Source organism: Staurois parvus, unplaced genomic scaffold (assembly GCF_062004578.1).
Source record: "Staurois parvus isolate SC_StPar_1 unplaced genomic scaffold, SC_StPar_1.0 ptg001329l, whole genome shotgun sequence".
NCBI lineage: Eukaryota > Metazoa > Chordata > Amphibia > Anura > Ranidae > Staurois > Staurois parvus.
This window is the reverse complement of record NW_028319125.1, coordinates 1,397,586-1,412,347: the sequence shown is the minus strand read 5'-3', so window position 1 is coordinate 1,412,347 and position 14,762 is coordinate 1,397,586. Positions and strand designations below refer to the sequence as shown.

The window sequence follows — 14,762 nt, the reverse complement described above, 5'->3', positions numbered from 1 at the left end:
GTTCTTGGTCACCTCTGTTACTAAGGCCCTTCTCCACTGATTTTCCGGTTTGTCCAGGCGAACAGCTCTTGGAAGTGTCCTGGTTGTGTCAAACTTCTTCCATTTGAGAATTATGAAGGCCACTGTGCTGTTGGAAACCTTCAGTGCAGCAGACATTTTTCTGTGGCCTTTGCCAGACCTGTGCTTTGCAATAATCCTGTCTCTGTGCTCTGAAGGCAGTTCCTTTGACTGCATGGCTTTTGCTCTGATACAGTATACATTGTCAGCTGTGAGGCCTTTTATAGAGAGGTGTGTGCCTTTCCAAATCATGTCCAATCAATTTTACGTATCCCGGGTGGACGCCAATCAAGGTGTAGAAACATCTCAGTGTCAGTAATCCGGATATGACCAGAGATGTGTGGACTGACACAGGGAATATCAGGCTTGAGGAGTGATGTAGATAATATAATTTATTGTGAAATACACCAGTATACAAAACGCACAGTGCAAACAAAAACCAAATAACCAAAACCTTCACCCAATATATACATGTAGAGAAATAAAAGCGTAGTCAGGGTTAGCCGGGGTCATACACAGGAGATCAAGCATGGGGCACAGGGAGGAAGACAGGACACGGAGAAGATCACAGGAGTAGGTAACAGGTAGTAGGTTCAGGGAAACAGGATCACAGGATAACAAAGGCTCATGGGAAACAAACAACAAGGCCCTGATTACAGGCCTGATTACTGTTTAAGAGGTTCCCGCCCAGCCAATAGCACAAAGGCGGCCGGCAAAACACCTTGTCCCTCCGGGTGAATGCCATATGGTGTCCTTTCAGGCATGCGCAGTGCGCCTGCCCGCAGGGCCGCACAGCGGTGCTATCTGTCACCGGCCGTGTACCTCGGACACGGCCGATGACAGATCTGTGTACTGGCCCCATTTCCAGTACCATGTGACCTGCTGCGACCAATCACAGCAGGTCACATGACAGTTGTATACAATGGATGGCTTCCTTTCATGCCATCCATTGTATACAAGTGTGTCTAGCTGTGAATGGTCACATCAATCACATGCACAATCTGGGCCAATCACAGCCCAGCTGTGTCATGTGATTAGCCGTGGCCAAATCACAGCTAAGCACAAAATAAAACCCTGAATGAATCGATGTCATTCAGGTAAATGCTTGCTTATAGCAAAGTAATTATTTGCTATAAGCGAATTGTGTAAAAAAAAAATACTGATCACTTCCCCAAAGTAGTACAATTTTACTATGGTAACATTATACTACTTTGGTCATAGTGAAATATGAAAAAAAATCTTTAAAAAAAAGAAAAAAAAATGTTATAAAAAATTAAAAATAATAAAAAAATTAAAAATAAATAATTTTTTTTTTTTCCATACTGTCACCAGTCAGTGTCCCTGATCACTGCCATGCCAATTATATGATGACGTTGTACTGCACTGGTGACAGTATGTAAAAAAAAAAATAGCGAAAATAATTTTTTTCATTTTTTCATTTTTGAAAAAATTACACGTTCAAAAAACTCGCCATGCCTGTTATGAAATACGTCGGACTGTCTACTCTGCAAAATGTGGTCATTTGGGGGATATCTGTACTGTTCTGACATTTTTGGCCTTCAAGAAATTAGATTGGCTGTCAGTACTTCAGGATTGATCAATATTCAGATATATAGCATAGTTTGTGAACTCTATAACTTTCCTACAAATAAATATTACATCCTAATTTGGGTTATTTTCACCAAAGACATGTAGTAGAATACATCTCGGCCTAAATTTATGAAGAACAATTATTTATTTGCAAACTTTTATAACAGAAACAAAGAAAAACGTGTTTTGTTTTCAAAATTGGTCTTTTTTGTTAATTTAGCAAAAAACAAAAACCCCAGCAGTGATTAAATACCACCAAAAGAAAGCTCTAGTTGTGTGAAGAAAATGATAACATTTTAGTTTGGGTACAATGTTGTATGACTGCGCAATTGTCATTCAAAGTGTGAGAGCGCTGAAACCTGAAAAATGACCTGGGCAGGAAGGGGGTAAAAGTGCCCGGTATGGAAGCGGTTAAGTACACCTCCTGCAATCAGCCTCAGGTGATGGCTTGATTGCAGGAGGTGAGATCCTGGCTGCTGAAAGGCACTGGCTGGTAAGTCCCGGTCAAGAGAAATGGGAGGCACCAGAGATAAATTTCAAGTGTTGTTGCAAAGGGTCTGAATACTTATGCCAATGTGAAATTTCAGTTTTTTATTTTTAATAAATTCACAGACATTTAAAAAATTCTGTTTACACTCATTATGGGGTACGGAGTGTAGATAAATGAGTAAAAAAATGAATTTAATCAACTGTAGTATCAGGGTGCAACATAACAACATTTAAAAAACTGAAGGGGTTCTGAGTACTTCATGAATGCACAGTATACCTTGCTTAACTTGCTGGGAAATTCATAACTATTAGATTATAAACTACAAACCGCCTTACCTCAGATAGACCCTGTCAGGGACCATCGCGACGCATGGGTCTGCACATGCGTAGGTGTCTGTTAAGACATGCAGGCAGCAGGGCACTAGGACCCAGGCGCACCCGTTGCCTATGACAGTGCTGGGCAGGCACTAGGACCTAGGCTGCGCCTGTCAGGTGCAGGGTGGGCTACTTAAACCAGCCCTGCACAGACACAAGTTGCCGTGTGGTCTGATCTTGTTCCTGTATTGCCGTTGTTTGAGATTCGTTGCTGACCTGCCTGGACCTGACCCCTGCTGACTTCTCCTGCTCTGACCCCTGGCTAAGTTCGACCTCTCTTTTGGATATCCCTACCTTATCTGAACTACTGGTACCAACCCCGGCGAGTGACCTGACTATTCTTCTGCCTGCTACCTTGTACTACGCTGACCCCTCTGTTACCGACCTGGCCCGTTTGACCAAGCTATTGCTCAGCCATCCATCCGACCAGCACGGATTAGCTGCTACTCTCCAGACCTGTCTGCCTCTTCACGTCAGGCTCTCTACCTGTCATAACTTCTGGTGATTCCTCTACCTCAGGTGGGTGTACTCAGGGGCCGCAACCTGGTCACTGTCTGCTCCAAGCCCATCCCCACCATCAGGGGCTCTGGTGAACAAGCGGACTGGGGCTTAGACTCCGCATCCTGGGGAATCCTGTCCTGTGGACTGCTAGAGTACACCAGGTGGTCCATAACAGACCCAACAGAGGCAATTGCTCTTTTAGATCCTCTCACCACTGATGAGATACTTCATACAATAAAACCTTTGCCCTCAGGCAAGAGTCCTGGTCCTGATGGCTACTCGGGAGCTTTTTAACTCCTTCGCACCAGCGCCCTTTAAGGGTTTCAGGAGCCCAGAGGCGGGGCGGGTTTTAGGGTCATGTGACCGCCGTGACACGCCGCCACGGCGGTCACATGATCGGGAAAGGTCCCTATCGAAAGAGGAGATCGGGACCTTTCTGTGACTACCGGACATGTGTGCTGGGAGTGCATATGTCTTTTTTTAATAGAACGCAAATGTGCAGCCACTCGGCGTGTAGGCCCAAACACCGGGAGGCCACACATTTGCGCTCGGCCGGCGTGAAGAGGTTAAGGACAGTTCAAGGACAGCTTAGCTCCTATACTAAACACCACTTTTAATGTCATCTTGGAATCATGTTCATTTCCCTGACAATCTCAGGAAGCCCACATCACCTTGGTCCTGAAAGACCAAAAGGATCCCACTCAGCGTTCGTGCTACAAACCCACATCCCTGATTAATGCAAACTTAAAGGTCTACTTAAAAATATGGTCTTTCTGCTTACAACCCCTTATCCCATCATTGATTAACCTGGATCAAATGGGTTTTGTTCCCCACTGCGTGGCCTGTGATAAACCATCAAAACACTCTCCCTCATTAACCGTTCCCACAGGAAAAAAATTCCCTTATGCCTATTGTGCCTAGCTGTTGAAAAGGCATTGGATCGCCTTGAATGGAGGTTGCTCAAGGCCACCCTGTTGTTACAATCAGTCTGTTCCTTGCTTTTACACACAAAGTTATGGTCCCTATATATCGCCCTCACAGCAAGGATCAGGGTTAATGGACTTCTCCCTATCCATTCAAATGGAACGTGCCAAGTTCATTCCTTTCTCCATTTTTATACATCCTAACAAACAGCACTTGGATAATGCCTTCTGAGCAAATGCCTCCAAACAAGGTTTTTAACCACTTCAAGTCTGGGCACTTTCACCCCCTTCCAGTCCAGGCCAATTTTCAGCTCTCAGTGCTATCACACTGTGAATGACAATTGCGCGGTCATGCAACACTGTACCCATATGAATTTTTTAGCATTCTTTGAGACAGATAAAACTTTATTTTGGTGGTATTTTTTCACCACTGGGATTTTAAATTTTTTGTTATATAAATGAAAAATTCCAAACATTTTGAAAAAAAAGTGTTTTTCTTTTAAAATTTTGCAAATAAATAATCTTTCTTCATAAATCTTGGCCAAAATGTATTCAGATATCTTTTTAGTAAACTTTACAAGCGTTAAAACCGCACTACAAATGCCTATAATAAACTCTAATGGTATTAAGGGCCACGCAAATGCCTTGCAAACACCCCGCAAACGCTTGCCATAGATTTGAATGGGAGGCGTTAAAAGGCTTCAACTCCTCCTGACTCGACATGAGGCTTCAATTTCGAAGTGAAGAAACGGCAAACCTATATACTCCTGCACTTAGGGATGGACTCTGTATGGATGGGATCACATCACAAATTTCTTAGGATATGCACGCCTTGCTGCCCTCAAATGGCTGAGGAAGTCCAAATATACTGAGTAGAGAACAACAGAGGGTGACCCGGCCTAGTGCATTACCTTAAAAAGTTTATTTATTAAATAATAAAAGTAGGAATTGTACTCACAAAAAGACAATACAGTCAAAGGCACATCGTGAAAGAACAGCTCTGTCCAATCCGCACTACGTGTCTGTCCGTAATAGGAAATCTGGACCTCCGACAGGCCGATGCGTTTCGAGGACTTGCCTCTTCCTCAGAGCCAACTTTTATTACTTAATAAATACATTTTTTATGGTAATGCACTAGGCCGGTGCGCCTTCAATTTCGAAGTAACGTGACGCTAACGCTTCATGTTTTGCTAATGTGAACAGCACTGTGTGCTGCCCACAGTATCATTTCCATAGGTGTTTGAGGAGCGTTAAAAACGCCCCTCAAACGCCTGCTTTCGAAGCTAATGTGAACTAAGCCTAAAAGTAACAAGTATAATTACAAGGCAATGCCCTATCATAGGAGTAGACATCCATATCTATTTCTAATCACCACATCAATTCAAAATGTTATGCTTACACACAATACCATCAAGGGTCTAAGGCAGGGCTTGAAATTTCCACTCGCCTGCTCTTCCAATGGCGAGTGGAAATTATGGTGGGGGCGAGTGTGTCCCCCCAGGGCCGTCTTGCTGAGCAGGCTCAGAGCTCAGGCTGGATATCTGTAATTGGCACTGGGAGTCGTCAGACTGCTCAATAGCTGAGTGCAGTGAAAGCAAAGCAAGGAGTGTGTGCTGTGCTCTCTGCCTCCCCCTAGAGTGCAGTACCGGATCTGTGAGTGAACAACAAAGTACTGCAACTTTTTATGGGGGGTGTACGTGTATGCATGTACAATTGTACATGTGTCTGTGTGTATTTACATGTGTGTATCTGTGTGTATGTACATGTATGTGTGTGTGTACATGTGTGTGTATGTATGTACATGTGTCTGTGTGTATGTATGTACAGTTGCAAGAAAAAGTATGTGAACCCCTTGAGATTACGTGGAGTTTTGCATGAATTGGGCAAAAAATGTGCTCTGAACGTCATCTAAGTCACAACAATAGAAGAACACAGTCTGCTGAACATAATACTACACAAACATTAGATGTTGCCATGGTTTAATTGCACATAACATGTAAACATTCACAGTGCAGGGAGGAAAAAGTATGTGAACCTTTGGACTTAATAACTGGTTGACCCTCCTTTGGCCGCAATAACCTCAACCAAACGTTTCCTGTAGTTGCAGATCAGACCTGCACAACGATCTGGGGTCATTTTGTACCACTCCTCTTCACAAAACTGTTTCAGTGTAGCAATATTCTTGGGATGTCTGGTGTGAATCGCTCTCTTAAGGTCATGCCACAGCATTTCAATCGGGTTGAGGTCAGGACTCTGACTGGGCCACTCCAGAAGGCGTATTCTGTGCTGTTGCAGCCATTGTTTTGTTGAATTACTTGTATGCTTTGTCATTGTCCTGTTGCATCACCCATCCTCTGCGGAGCTTCAGTTGGCGGACAGATGGTCGTACGTTTTCCTGCAAAATGTCTTGATAAACTCTGGAATTCATTTTCCCATCAATGACAACAATCCGTCCAGGCCCTGAGGCAGCAAAACAGCCCCAAACTATGATGCTCCCTCCGCCATGTTTTACAGTGGGGATGAGGTTTTGATGTTGGTGTGCTGTGCCTTTTTTTCTCCACACATAGTGTTGTGTGTTCTTCCCAAACAACTCAATCTTGGTTTCATCTGTCCACAGTATATTTTGCCAGTAGTGCTGTGGAACATCCAGGTGCTCTTTTGCAAACTTCAAACGTGCTACAATATTCTACAATATTCTTTTTGGACAGCAATGGCTTCCTCCGTGGTGTCCTCCCATGTACTCCATTCTTGTTTAATGTTTTCCTTATTGTAGATGTGTCAACAAAAATGTTAGCATGTGCCAGAGATTTCTGTAGGTCTTTAGCTGACACTCTGGGATTCTTCTTTACCTCATGCAGCATTCTGCGCTGTGCTCTTGCAGTCATTTTTACAGGACGACCACACCTAGGGAGAGTAGCAACAGTGCTAAACTTTCTCCATTTGTAGACAGTCTGTCTTACCGTGGACACATGAACATCGACGCTTTTGGAGATACTTTTGTAACCCTTTCCAGCTTCATGCAAGTCAACAATTCTTGATCGTAGGTCTTCTGAGAGCTCTTTTCTGCGAGGCATGGTTCACATCAGACAGTGCTTCTTGAAACCAGTAAACCCAAAACAGGTGTGTGTTTTTTAAGGGCAGGACAGCTGTCAGCAACACATCCAATATCATCACACTGATTGGAGTCAAGGTTAGCTCACTCCTGGCTCCAATTAGCTCTGGGAGAAGTCATTAAGCTAGGGCCTAACATACTTTTTCCTCCCTGCACTGTGAATGCTTACATGTTATGTGCAATTAAACCATGGCAACATCTAATGTTTGTGTAGTATTATGTTCAGCAGACTGTATTCTTCTATTGTTGTGACTTAGATGACGTTCAGAGCACATTTTATGCCCAATTCATGCAAAACTCCACGTAATCCCAAGGGGTTCACATACTTTTTCTTGCAACTGTATATGTGTCTGTGCATTTGTATTTCTGTGTATGTACATGTATCTGTGTGTATGTGTGTCTGTCCATGCCTGTGTGTGTATACATGTGTCTGTATGTGTGTTTGTGTACATGTGTCTCTGTGCGTGTGTGTACATGTTTCTGTGTGTGTATGTGTGTGTGTATGTGTGTGTACATGGCTACTGGCTAGTAGCTCAGGACTTGAAATTTTAAGCCCTGGGGGTACAGAAAAATTTAGGAAAGTATTCCTTAGTTTTTTTGTGTGTATACACTATAAACCCAAAGCAATAAGTAGTGGGGAAGAGTCCTTAAAAAATAATGAGTTTGTTCCTTTTGTTTATGAAATTGCACTCCAAAGTGTTGGCTGAGAGAATCACTGACACGACAGTGTGCAGATTCTTTCCGTTTGACTTTTTAAAACACCTATATGTAAAGACACTTACATCATGCAATTCTTGACATAAACTTCTACCAGACAGTTTACTTCTAGACATGTTTTATGTACTAGGAGAGAGATCATTTCCTACCTTTATATTTTACTGCCATGTTTGCAAATGATTCCAAGAATGACAATGATACAGGATCCCCTGCAAAGTAGAAAAGAAAATACAGCTGAACTTCAGGGGGATATTAAAAAAATCCATTGCAGTTTATTTACTAAAGGAATATAGACTGCGCACTCTGGTAGAAAGTGACACAATTTTAGTCGACTAAAACTAAAACAATCCAGGTGACTAAAATATGACTAAAACTAAAATGGCATTTTAGTCAAAAGACTATGACTACAACTAAATCGAATTTGATGACAAAATTAACACTGATTATATATCACAATGGCTAAATATTTGTCTGTTCGAATGCATCTTCGAATCTTAATACCATAAATAATAACATATTATTAGATTTTTTTTACTCCAGGAGTATAAAATGAGATTGGAAATTGTAGAGAAATGCTTAAAGTGTTACTAAACACAGGACCCTGCATTCACTATATCTGGCCTCCCCGGACCCTGCATTCACTACATCTGTCTCGCCAGACCCTGCATTCACTGTATCTGGTCTTCCCGGACCCTGCATTCACTATATCCAGTCTCCCCAGACCCTGCATTCACTATATCTGGTCTCCCAGGACCCTGCATTCACTATATCCGGTCTCCCCGGACCCTGCATTCACTATATCTGGTCTCCCCGGACCCTGCATTCACTATATCTGGTCTCCCCGGACCCTGCATTCACTACATCTGTCTCGCCAGACCCTGCATTCACTATATCCGGTCTCCCCAGACCCTGCATTTACTATATCTGGTCTCCCAGGACCCTGCATTCACTATATCTGGTCTCCCCGGACCCTGCATTCACTATATCCGGTCTCCCCAGACCCCGCATTCACTAGATCTGGTCTCCCCGGACCCTGCATTCACTATATCTGGTCTCCCCGGACCCTGCATTCACTATATCTGCTCTCCCCGGAGCCTGCATTCACTATATCTGCTCTCCCCGGAGCCTGCATTCACTACATCTGTCTCGCCGGACCCTGCATTCACTGTATCTGGTCTCCCCGGACCCTGCATTCACTATATCCGGTCTCCCCAGACCCTGCATTCACTATATCTGGTCTCCCCAGACCCTGCATTCACTATATCCGGTCTCCCCAGAACCTGCGTTCACTATATCTGGTCTCCCAGGACCCTGCATTCACTATATCCGGTGTCCCTGGACCCTGCACTCACTATATCTGGTCTCCCCGGACCCTGCATTCAATATATCCGGTCTCCCTGGACCCTGCATTCACTATATTTGGTCTCCCTGGACCCTGCATTCACTATATCCGGTCTCCCCAGACCCTGTATTCACTATATCCGGTCTCCCCGGACCCTGCATTCACTATATTTGGTCTCCCCGGACCCTGCATTCACTATAATCGGGTCTCCCCGGACCCCGCATTCACTATATCTGGTCTCCCACAGTACACAGAACATGGAAATGTAAGTATTTTAGTAAATACAAACTGCTAAATACCTTTTCTCATCAGCAGTTAGAGCAGTCTTGTGACTTCTATCAGTGTCCAGCCGAGCACTAGTTAATCTTGGAGGAGTTTTCATTCTCCTCAGACTGTCTTATAAGCCTGCATGACCCCTGACCCTCTGTCTGGACAGTGCTGATTGGCCCTGTGCTAATCACATGCTTCCTCACAAAAAAAAAAAACCTCTAGCAATACACACCAAACTGAGCATGTGCAGCTTGCCTCCAAGCCTCCGTTCTATCAGGGGTTATATTGGGGACAGTAAAAGAAGGGGCAGACCAGAGAAGACAGGATCAAACAGCCTTTTTACACAATGCGGAGGATTAACCCCTTAGGTTCCACAGTGAGTATAACAAGCATGCTTTACTGCATCTACAGACTGATTGTACTGTTGTGGGTTTAGTAACACTATAAATAGTGCATTACAATTTAACTAAACCCATTAGATTTTAGTTGACTAAAATGCACTGGAGATCTTAGTAGACTGGGGGGGGCGTGGCCAGGATGTGAAGATTTTTAGTAGACTAAAATTAAAACAATTCAGATGACTAAAATATGACAAAAACTAAAATGGCATTTTAGTCAAAAAAGACTATGACTAAAACGATATAAAAATGTTACATCAAAATGAACACTGCGGTCCACGCTGATCAGTATGAATGGACGAATCTGTATCCTGCCGGCTTCTGTGTTCTGACAGCCGGAATCTGAATGCCTGAACATCTGTTTGGATGCAACTGCTGTCTGAGCAACGATTTTTCACTCAGCTCCTTTGATATTTCAGAGGGAAGGATGTTAGAAGGGAGGATGCTGAGAGGCCCATCCACAGCTCATCAAGGATCAGCAGACATTTGCTCTGCTTATGTCCAGCTTTATGTATAGAACTCGAAGGTAGATTTTATTGCTCAGAATAGATGGCGATATGAAGAAGATGACAATATGACGGAGTTTTTCTTTAAGTGCATTAAAATACATTGCAGAGAGGATTTATTCAACAGGAAATGGGATGGTTGGAGAACACATTGACAATTATTATTCGATTGATGGTCTATCATGGGTTGTTATTTTTATTGCTCTTGTGGTTGTTCTGCCGATATTATTGACTTCCTCTTTCATGTACTGCTTTTTTATACTTCTATGATTGTACTTTGTATTTCTATTCATTTCTTACATATGCTTTTTTTTCAAGCTGTTTATTCTACCTTACTAAATGATGCAATTTTTGTAGTCTATTTCATAATAAAAATGTTTGTAAACAAAAAAAATACATTGCAGAGCCCAAGCCTTTACATCTTTAGCCCTTTTTTTCAAGGACAGACAATATGATGTCGCTCCACTTCCTTAAACTGAACCTCTCCAAAACCGAGTTTCTTGTCTTCCCCCCAGCCCGGACCCCACCCCCCATTGACTTCTCCATCACATCCAACAACGCCACCATCAAACCCACCCCGCAGGCCAGAGTACTTGGTGTCATTCTGGACTCCAACCTATCCTTCCAGCCCCAAGTCCAATCTTTAACAAACTCGTGCAGACTCCACCTCCGCAACATGCAGACTCCACCTCCGCAACATGCAGACTCCACCTCCGCAACATCGCCAAAATCCGCACGTTCCTAACCCCAGAAACCACTAAACAGCTCATCCACTCCCTCATCATATCATGACTCGACTACTGCAACTTCCTCCTCACTGGCCTGCCTCGCCGCTGGCTATCCCCGCTTCAGTCCATCCTGAATACGGCTGCCAGACTCATTCACCTTTCCAACCGCTCCGTTTCCACCACCCCCCTCTGCCAATCCCTCCACTGGCTTCCGATTGCGCAACGGATCAAATTCAAAATCCTAACACTGACGTACAAAGCTGTCCACCATACTGCCCCGAACTACATCACTGACCTAATATCCAAGTACCGCCCAACACGCACACTCCGCTCCTCACAAGACCTCCTTCTCTCTAGTTCCCTGGTCTCCTCCTCCCATGCCCGCCTCCAGGACTTCTCCAGGGTGTCACCCATCCTCTGGAACTCCCTGCCCCAACCCATCAGATTATCACCTACTCTCCTCTCCTTTAGGCGCACCCTGAAAACCCACCTCTTCAGGGAAGCCTACCCCACCCCCTGCTAACTTGCCGACCTCCTCCACTCTTCCTACCACTCCATCCCCCACAGCTATCTTCTCCTGTGCCACCATCCCCTCCCTCCTAGATTGTAAGCTCGAAAGAGCAGGACCCTCGATCCCCTCATGTTTTGCATTGTATTGGTATTGTTCTGTCACATATTCTGTCCCCCTTTGTAATGTACAGCGCTGAGTGAACTACTGGCGCTTTATAAATACTGTACAATAATAATAATAATGTGCACATCTAGTTTACAACTGACAATGAAGATCTGCCAGCACAGCAGAAGCAGAATGAATTATGGCAAGCATTGCTTCCCAGATCTCTCCTTAGCTAAATAAGACATTTCAGTGAGTAAAAAGATGAGCAGCAACTTTCAATATACAGTATACATATAATTATGATACATGAATTGGAACCTGTAACAAACAAAATAGATATTATCCAAACTTAGCTGAAAAAATAAAAAATACTGTCCTTTGTTCTCTCATCGCTCCTCCACCTACCCTGAGCCCAGGCTGGGGGTACCCTACCACAGAGGTGTCCCTAAGGTTGGTGTCACCCGATGCGGTAACACTTGGTGACACCCCCTCCGATGATCCCTGCAGAATTGTTTTGGATCTGAGGATTGAGCATAATGGATCGGAGTTCGATCCATTATGTTCCCCAATCCGCAGATCCGATCCATCCATCCTGCGGGTACGTCGGCATGCAACCAATATGGGGTGACAGCGGACCCGCTCCAAGAAAAGATAAGTGGTAAAGAAAGCCGATGATCCCCGCAGGATGGATCGGATCCATCCTGCGGGGATCGTCGGCTTGCTTTACAACTTACCTTTTCATAGAGCAGGTCCGGTGTCACCCCGTGCGGTTGGTGTCACCCGGTGCAGGCCGCACCTGCCTCAGGACGCCACTGCCCTACCCTCTTCTCCAATGGTTTTCTCAGGTACTTGTAATGTCTTAATTCCACGTTGGGGGTCAAACTTAGGGAGTGCCATCTCTTCAAATAGCCTTTGTGCTGTCATTTATATCCTAGTTGGCTGTCCGTTCATTTATTCTCCATAAGTGGAGGCTATGAATGCTCTTTCTATGACATTGCTTATTCTCTAATCTTCTAGATGTGAAATGTTTAATAAAAAAATTGAATAAGAAAAAGTGGAAATACACTTTAAGCTGGTCACATTTGCTGCTTATATAAAAAATATATATATAAAAACCTACAGATTTTCCATAAACGTTGTAGCTATACATATGAGTGCAAACAGATGTTTAATTAATGATTGTTGAAAAATTGTGAGATTATTTGGCATTAGAATCTCCCACAGATTCTTAGAGCGTGATGGATTCTGTGTTCCCTGCCTCCCTGACCTGCAATTATCAGCAGATGCTCCTCTTAGTCATGTAGCTGCAACAGGAAATATATACAGATATTACCAAGTGTGCAGACAGCTCTGTACAGGCAATTAAAGCGGAGCTCCGCTCACCCTGTCAAAAAATAAAAGTCAGCAGCTACAAAAATTGTAGCAGCTGACTTTTAAAAAACAGCCACTTACCCGTCCCTCGATCCCGCGGTGTGTCCCCCGCAGCCCGTTTCACCGACCGTCCTGAATTCCAGGAGGCCGGCATCTTCAGTGTGGGCACCCGGCTGTGACAGCTTGTGGCTTCACAGCCGGGTGCCCACTGCGCATGTGCGAGTAGTGCTGCGCTTCATGAATGGTCCCGTAGTCTTCTGGGACCTGTCACGTGTCCCAAAATATTACAGGGAGGGAGGACACCTTCCGTTTTCCAATCGCCTAGGCCAGTGGTGGGCAACCTTTTTCTTCAACTGAGCCAAATCTCGCCAAAACCACGATTGAAATTTATTTTGAGAGCCACATTTTTAAAACTGAAAATACATCCCCCATATAGTAATTCATCCCCCATAGCAATTCATCCCCCATATAGTAATTCATCCCCCATATAGTAATTCATCCCCCATATAGTAATTCATTCCCTATATAGTAATTCATCCCCCATAGTAATTCATCCCCCATATAGTAATTCATCCCCCATATAGTAATTCATCCCCCCTATAGTAATTCATCCCCCCTATAGTAATTCATTCCCCATATTGTGTCAATTCACTTACCTTTGCTCCGCGCATTCCTCTCGCCGTGTTCCCGCGCCATTCCTGTCTTCAGGGCAGACTGTGTGAGGAGAGGAGTTCGTCACGCTGCCCCGCCTACATCCTGACAGCCAATGTTTGCCACGCTCCGCGGGCCGGATTAAAAGGTCCATCGGGCCGTATGCGGGCCGTAGTTTGCCCATTGCTAGGCTAGCTTCAGAGTCCTGACTTTTGGGGCGGCCGCCCGAGAGGAGGGAGGGGAGCGGGCGCCCGGCACACAGAAGAGCCGCATTAATGTGAGTAAAGAGCCGCATGTGGCTCGCGAGCCGCGGCTTGCCGACCACTGGCCTAGGCGATCGGACTGGAAGTGGGAGCGTGTACCTGTAAAATTCAGGTACCTGCTCCCCCCCCCCCCGCCCCCCAAAGGTGCCAATCCTTAATGGGGAGCGGGGGAGCAGTCCTTTAAGGGGAACTTCCCCTTTTGGGTGGAGCTCCACTTTAAGCCCCTTGCTCCCTTACACTGCAGCTGATAAACTCACGTTTAGGAGCTGTTCAATGTTTTGTTCAGCAGCCCCTGAACTCCCCCTAATGTTTTCATACGTGTCCATGTACACATCGTCGTTTACAGGCAGTTGAGTTTACAGTCATTTTTGAACACAGAAAACTTGCACTCAGGAGTAGATGTTATCAGGGTTTTAAACACCAAACGCTTGGAAACGCGGCTAACTGCATATATAAGCGTTTGCATATGAAATTTTTTTTTAACTCTTCCATTTCCCGGATGCGGTCCAGAGCCTTTTTTCATCATGAAAAATGCATGCAAAGGGTTTTCCCGATACTCAAATGGACCCGTTACACCATACTTTGAGGTTTCGCATGAAAGAAAATATGTTAGACACTGCTGCAATAATTTCTGCACAGAAATGAGCTGGAACACATCCAAACGCCACAAAAAAAAAGACAGCTAATCTCAACACATACTGCTCTCTCTGCTTCCACTCTCTCTATTTCTCTCAAAATGTCTGAAATAGTTAATTTTTTACTGTTTTTCAGTGCATTCTGTGCGTTTTGGAAGGTCTCCTGGGGTTATTTTTAAAAAACGCTTCTAAACACAAACGCTCATAAACACGGTATG

General features: G+C 44.4%; 1 protein-coding gene across 1 annotated transcript in view; it reads right to left on the bottom strand.

The window, feature by feature from the left end:
* Window positions 1-14,762, bottom strand: part of TXNDC16 (thioredoxin domain containing 16) — a 155,830-nt gene that overhangs the window by 72,481 nt on the left and 68,587 nt on the right. The window contains exon 14 of the mRNA XM_089661364.1: window positions 7,914-7,973. Coding sequence (XP_089517490.1) covers window positions 7,914-7,973 — 60 coding nt within the window. The remainder of the gene's footprint in view (window positions 1-7,913; window positions 7,974-14,762) is intronic.